This window comes from Micromesistius poutassou, assembly GCF_964030765.1.
Source record: "Micromesistius poutassou genome assembly, contig: SCAFFOLD_6232, whole genome shotgun sequence".
In the NCBI taxonomy this organism is placed as follows: Eukaryota; Metazoa; Chordata; class Actinopteri; order Gadiformes; family Gadidae; genus Micromesistius; species Micromesistius poutassou.
The window spans coordinates 1-7,324 of record NW_028178673.1 but is presented as its reverse complement, the minus strand read 5'-3'; the positions used below and the strand labels follow the sequence as shown (position 1 = coordinate 7,324).

At 53.5% G+C, this 7,324-nt stretch overlaps 1 protein-coding gene across 1 annotated transcript; it reads right to left on the bottom strand.

The window, feature by feature from the left end:
- Nucleotides 1-4,936: 4,936 nt before the first annotated feature.
- On the bottom strand, nucleotides 4,937-6,839 carry LOC311373494 (uncharacterized protein; the record flags this gene model as incomplete). The annotated part of the gene is given in 3 exon segments (XM_084490253.1): nucleotides 4,937-5,261; nucleotides 5,263-6,531; nucleotides 6,594-6,839. Coding segments are annotated over 3 exon segments (1,840 nt in total), but the record flags the coding sequence as incomplete, so codon positions are not given.
- Between the last annotated feature and the right edge of the window lie 485 nt (nucleotides 6,840-7,324).

Below are 7,324 nucleotides of genomic sequence, written 5' to 3'. Positions count from 1 at the left end.
CAATAAATACAATTTAAATAAAACTACATGAAGCAAACTACAACTGTCAGTGAGTGCGCACCATTTGAACTGTCCTGTTTGTATGACTAAATGTTTGTCGACTAAACGGCCCAGTGATTGTGGACTGAAGACGGAGACGTCCCATGATCTGTTGTCATTTTTTTTTCGCAGCTCGGGAAAACTGCATCTGATGATTAATGCTTTAGGTGCAGATGCATGTTTGTTGTATTGGCGCGTTTAGTTTCTACCATTTTACAACAAATGCGATATATACCGGCTCTCACAGGTTAAGTGGTTCACCGCGGTCATTGGGTTTGAACCCGGAGTGCTCCCACACGGCAGCTGTCGCGTTCGGCTCTGAAACCAATTCCGTCTTTGTTTTTCATTCCTCCAAATCTCAACTAGCGTTTTCTCTTGGCTTGCTGCTTCCCACGGGGCTTCCATGCTGCACTCTGGCAGAGAATGTCTCTAGGAAGACGGGCGTATAGCCGGGCTCTGACTCTGTAACGCCAGAGCTCCGCCTCCACACAGAGAGCACGCGGCTGACCAGTGACTGACAGGACTCGAGGGTTAACTCCTCGTTACGCCAAGGAAGCCAGAGGGGGTCTGTGGAGGCCGCTGCTCCGGAGTGAAAACTCTTGTCGTCCAGTCTCTTTAATAATAGAGGGAGACACGAGAAAAAAAGAAAATTTAAAAAAAAGCTTATTCATCGCGGACGGCAAAATTATCGTCTCATTTTAATTTATCGTGCGATTAATTGATTTATTGCTGATCGCGACAGGCCTAGTGGTTACCATTGACGCAGCATTGACGCATACGTTCCACTGAACAGCGCAGCTCAGGCGATATGTAGTCAGTATATATATATCTATGATATGTAGTCAGTATATATATATCTATGATATGTAGTCAGTATATATATATCTATGATATGTAGTCAGTATATATATCTATGATATGTAGTCAGTATATATATATCTATGATATGTAGTCAGTATATATATATCTATGATATGTAGTCAGTATATATATCTATGATATGTAGTCAGTATATATATATCTATGATATCTAGTCAGTATATATATATCTATGATATGTAGTCAGTATATATATCTATGATATGTAGTCAGTATATATATATCTATGATATGTAGTCAGTATATATATCTATGATATGTAGTCAGTATATATATCTATGATATGTAGTCAGTATATATATATATATCTATGATATGTAGTCAGTATATATATCTATGATATGTAGTCAGTATATATATATCTATGATATGTAGTCAGTATATATATATCTATGATATGTAGTCAGTATATATATATCTATGATATGTAGTCAGTATATATATATCTATGATATGTAGTCAGTATATATATATCTATGATATGTAGTCAGTATATATATATCTATGCTCCCACCTGCCCTTTAGCTAGCGCCGCGCTGCGTTCAGCTAGCGCCCGTGCTACGTTCGGCTAGCGCCCGTGCTACGTTCGGCTAGCGCCCGTGCTACGTTCGGCTAGCGCCCGTGCTACGTTCGGCTAGCTCCCGTGCTAACTCCTCCCGCTAACGCTGGTCGAGCACTACAAACACAAATGGGGGCGATAGCGACGATGCTAATGATGCCTTTTACCTTTTTATTTTACTGTCAATGGAAAACGTAGAAACAAAAACAACAAAACAAAGCCAAATTGGAAAAAAAACAAAACACAATTTATTTGCCAGACCAAGAATGTTTTTTGTCCCCTTGCCATCAGTACGCAGGTTTTCACACACAAACAAAGGGCCTGTGTTGTGGAGTGTTTTTGTAATAATAATTATTGTAATAATTTATATGATACCAACACTCTAATTACACACGTGTCATCAGGAAGCTTCTCCAGGAGCCACTGGAGCACGTTTCACCAAAATGAGAAGCAATCTCTCAAGACACACACACACACACACACACACACACACACACACACACACACACACACACACACACACACACACACACACACACACACACACACACACACACACACACACACACACACACGGCTGGGAGAGAGAGGGAGAGAGCGAGCGAGAGAGAGAGAGGGAGAAAGATGCAATAAGAGAGAAACGAAGAGGGATGTTTTCATGAAGTGCCAATGGCCACATCATCCTAACGCGTCCCTTTGATCGTATCGTACCTGCAAACGACCCATTTCCAAACCGAAAAGCAAAAAGAAAAGCACAAAAAAGCGTGAATAAACAAACATGCATGCACCGTCGCGGTCTCCACCACCACCACCACTGCCATCCCCTCTCCTTCCTTAAACGTGGAGATTATCGCCCTCTGATTACCACCGGAAACCCAGGGTTGCCTAGCAACGCACAATTAAGGAGTACGCTTTGAGAATCCTCCAAGAAGAAAAGAAAAAAAAAAAAGGGAAAGGCCGCACGGCCATTATCCGATGAAATTACCCGACGAATGTCATCGCCATGCAAATGAACAAGTTCTGGTGTGTGCGAGGAACAATGTTTAACTCGCCGCGCCGTACCTGAAGAGCCACGCCGGGCTCTCAGCGTTTTAAACGAATCACGAGAGGGGAAAAAACACGTCCACACACACACACGGACGGACAGCCCAGTCCCACCAGCAACCCAAACTCGGAGCCTCCCCCCCACCACCGGGGAGCCGCTGGCGTCGGCTGTCGAATGGTGAATGGATTCTGCATTTTATACACAGCGCTGTTCTGACCAGCGGCCGCGTAAAGCGCTGTACAATGTGGCCCAACATTCACCCTTTCACGCACACATTCACACACCGACAGCGGGGGGGGGGTCAGCCCTGCAACGGGGGACAGCCGGCTCATCGGGTAGAAGTTGGGGTACTTGGGGTGTCTTGCTCAGGGACGCCTCGACATTCGAACTAGCAACCTTCTGGTTCTACCCACCGACCCGCTCTACCTCCTGAGCCACAGGGCGTCGCTTATGACTCAAGGAGGCTGGAGGGAGGGATCTGGAAGTGTGTGGGTGAGGGTGGACTATTGTGTACGCTGCATTTGTGTTTCTGTGTGTTCTTGTTTTTTCGTTCTTGAAATAGGTCCCAGTTCCTTTGACCCCTCCCCCCCCCCCCCCCGAAGACCCCCTAAGACACATACAGAAGCACATGAGCAGCACATGGTCAGCATAGAGTTGGATCATGTCGTTGGATTTACCTTAACCAGATATACACACCCCCTCAATAACCTTAATCTTTGTATTTAGCAGGTAGAGACAGAGAGAGACAGAGACAGAGACAGAGAGAGAGGGAGAAGGAGAGACAGAGACAGAGAGAGAGAGAGAGAGAGAGCGAGCGAGCTGTCCACAGCACCTGTTAGGCGGGCTTGCACGGCCCACAGCGTCGTTAGGACGTTTAATGGACTGCCTCTCATCAGCAGCAGGGGAGTAGACTGCCCACTGACCGGGGGGGCGGGGGCTCTGGCCCTGCGTTCAGCCCACTTCATCTCATCTCAACAAGAGGACGAAGCCTAGCTGGAAGAACAGCCGCCAGACCGTTTGGACGACGCCCAGAAGAGTAACACATGAAATAAAACCGTCCTGGTGACTGAAGAGTGAGGAGAACGGCCATAACACACACACACACACACACACACCAAGCAGAGCTCCAGCACAAACACAGCACAGAGAAGAGAGAGAGAGAGAGAAAGAGAGAGGATGGTCATCTGTGAGGTCGCAGGAACCAGCGATATGCTTCTCTAACACGACTGCTCCCCCAATCCTCATCGGCACTGCTGCCACTAAAAAATCCATGCAAATAAAAATAAATACATTTGAATACCCAAAGCCATGAAACACTGCAGCCCATGCAGCTCCGTTAAACAGTCTGTTAGGAAAACGCTGGCTGAGTGCGTCCTACAGAATAGAGAAGGACATTAATATAAATTATCATTTTGATTTGAAGGAAATACATCTCCATATATATATATATCGGCTCTGATATCAAACCGACTTGGGGGGAGTACGTTCAAGATGGCTACACGAAGAAAATGTCAATGAGGGCCAAGATGTACGCGCGTGTGTGTGTGCGTTTTAAAACCACTTCACAGCCCTTTTTGCGTGGCAGTCAACAGGCTGTGTGTGTAAGGCTGGTGCCGGTTATAGCCAAACACAAATACATCCGATTATCGTAATTGGCTTGGATGCCATTAAGCCCCTGATTAGCAGAGAGCGGTGTAAAACAGAGAGTGAACATAGCTGTACAAACAAGCCTTTCCACCCGAGATAGATGGCCAACGTGAAGCAGCTTGACGTTTACCTACTGCGCATTAATGTGTGCATTCTTGGGTTGAACATTCATTTAGCCAGGGTGCGCTACACTGTAGTTTCTATTGAAAACGTCCCCTTCAAAAACTAAAGTAAAATATCGACACGATTTAGTAAAAATAACATGACGAGATGAACTATGCCCAACATACCAGAACGAATGGAACCGAGCCCATGAACAAAGTCATCACAGTAGAGTAGAACGCCTGCTGAGCTCATAAAAGCGCCTTTCCCAGTGAATATATACTAATCGAGACAACAGAGCCGTTGTCATCTCTACTCAACTTTATATTTGAAACAGTCAAACTACTTTAGAGACACACATCGTCGTAATAATCCACTCAACTCGTATGCATCACACTCATTTATAAAGACTGCGTCTACTCAAAGAGGAGGAATATTAAAAAAAAATTCTGTAGCGTCAACCTCACCTTTTACTGTACCCTCGTCTTTTAAAGCTCTGAATAAAAACGCTTTAGGGACTCGAGGTCGACAAAACGCACCAACGAGACAAGGTCACGCCGAGCGCCCACTCGAGGACGGAGGAAAGGACGAAGGAAAGGACGCGGGGGAGGAAAGGAGGTGAGGACAAAAGAGAGCACTGGGGGGGGGGGGGGGGGGGGTTTTACTTGTCTCCGGCGTGGCGATCATGGTGGAGACTATGACGGGCGGGCCGGTGCGTCGTCCCATCATCTTGTTGCAGGTCTGCCCCTGGAGGGTGGGGCCGGTGGCCATGGGGGCCGAGGTGGGGTCGGGGGCCGCCGTCATGCCCTTGCGGAGCAGCTGGGGGCTGTGCATGGGGCTGGGGGCCGCCATGTTGGGGGACAAGGGCGCCATGTTGGGAGCCCTCTTCATCAGCTCCATCGGCGAGTAGGACCCCGAGAAGGTCTTGGGCGCGCAGGGGGGCCCCGGGGCCGCGACAGGCGCCTGCTGGCCCATGGCGGACATGGACAGGGCCCGTGTGGACGTTGTACAGGGGCCTCGCCAGGGAGACCGCCGCGTTCCCGTACGGCCCGGGGCTCATGGGGTAGGCGGCGTTGGTCAGCGGCCGCTGGGCGCCGTAGGCGGCGGTCTCCAGCAGGTGCTGGGACGGGGCGCTGTTGGGCCGCCGTCCCAGGAACTCGCCCATCCGGGGGGAGATGGCCTGCATGGCGTGAGGCGGCTGCTGCTGCTGCAGCTGCTGCAGCTGCTGCTGCTGCATGAGGCCGCTGTCCATGGTCAGCCCCTGGCTCTGCAGGTACGCGTCGCGGTGGCTGAAGCTGTTGGAGCGGGGCCGCGCCGCCGCCGCCGCCGCCAGCTGCCCGCCGCCGGCCTTGCAGCTGAGCACGGCGCGGGACAGCAGTCGCGCCTGGCCCAGGTTGGGCGTGACCGAGCGCACGTCGTGCTCCTCCATCATGGCCAGCATGCCGGCCGAGTCGAAGCCCTGCTGCAGCAGCAGCGTGATGGTGCTCTCCGCCAGGCCCTCGCCGCGCAGGAACGCCAGGAAGCCCTGGTCCGCCATGCGCTTGGGGTCGCCGGCGCCGCCGGGCACGCCCGACATCATGCCCGCCGTGGCCGCCATCATGGCCTGGCTGGGGTCGTAGTTGGGGTCGTACGGCAGCCGCTGGGAGGCCACCGCCCCGTAGGCGCGCTGGAGGGCTCCGTCCATGCCCTGAGAGGCCGCGTCCAACGCGAGGCTGCCGGCAGCGCCGGGGTGGCCAGGGTCCAGCGGCAGGCCCCGGAGGTCGCTGTAGTGCTGCTGCTGCTGCTGCTGCTGCTGGGCGGAGAGAGACAGAGACGCCGGGCCGACGGAGGCGTAGACGACGGAGGGGAAGGAGGGCTGGCCGCCGTACACGGAGGGACACGGTGAGCCGCCGGCGATGCGCAGCGCGTCTGGGATCAGCTCAGAGCCCAGGGATCCTCTGTACAGACGGCTCAGCTCGAGGGCGGAAGGGGGAGGGGGTGGAGGCGGGGGAGGAGGGGGAGGAGGGGGAGGCGGGGGAGGAGGGAGGGGAGGAGGAGGAGGAGGGCCGGGTCCTGCAGCGGAGGGGGCCGCGGCGGGTTGTCCTTGATTCCACCCGGGCCTCGCCCCCACCACCGCGGCTCCTGCACCGTAATGCGAGGCTGATCTGCTAAGCAGGTGCTGGCCGGGCCTATAAAAGCCGGGCTCCTCGGGTGGCTGGTTCAGGCTCACGGTGGACTGGTAGTAGTCCTTGGCGGGCGCCACGGCCCAGTCCGCCGTCGTCTCGCCGTGGTACCGGTTGCTCCTCATCTCTGGCACAGAGTTCTTTCTCAGCAGCGTCTGACCGGCGGCGGGCGGCGGCGGCCGTAGACCGACAGCGGAGCCTCGCCGGCAAACTCCTCGGGGTGCCTGAGCCACACGCCGCCGTCGCCTCCGCCCGGCCCTACAGAGTTCCTCCGCGCCGCAATCGTGCCGCAGTGGTGGCAGCGGGTGGCGGCGGCGGTGTCCAGGTGCGGGTGGCGAGCGCTCCAGTCCAGACCACAGAGGCCCCGAGCGGCCCCCAAACACGGCTGCTCGCCCGAGTTGTGCATCCGTGGAGACGACGACTGCAGACTACGACTGCTCTAACAAAGGGGGGGGGGGGGTGGGGGGGGGGGGGGGGGCAGCGACGGAACAGACGCCCGGTGTTCCCTTTCGGCTCTCTGGTTTCACCCCCACGGTTCCGCACTAATTGGAAAAGGGAGGCGTGGCCGGCGGAGGTGAAAAGGCAAAGTGCGCCGTCCCCCTGCTTATACCTGATCTGCAGATGTACATTTGTTACATCGTTTCCCCCCCCCCCCCCCCCGGCCTCATATCATGTAGCACCCCCAGCGGAGCTCGGGACTGAATTATTCAGCCCTCGAAACATTAGCACCTCGGGAGGAGAGCGTGGAAACATGAACGCGACACACGCACCCCACAAACACGGCAGGAGAAGACGAGCACGGAACACAAACTATGAATTAAAAAGTACACACACCTCGTCAAAGGTCAGGTCTGAGACGAGTCCGTTCTGTGAGCCGCAGCGGGGGAGAGG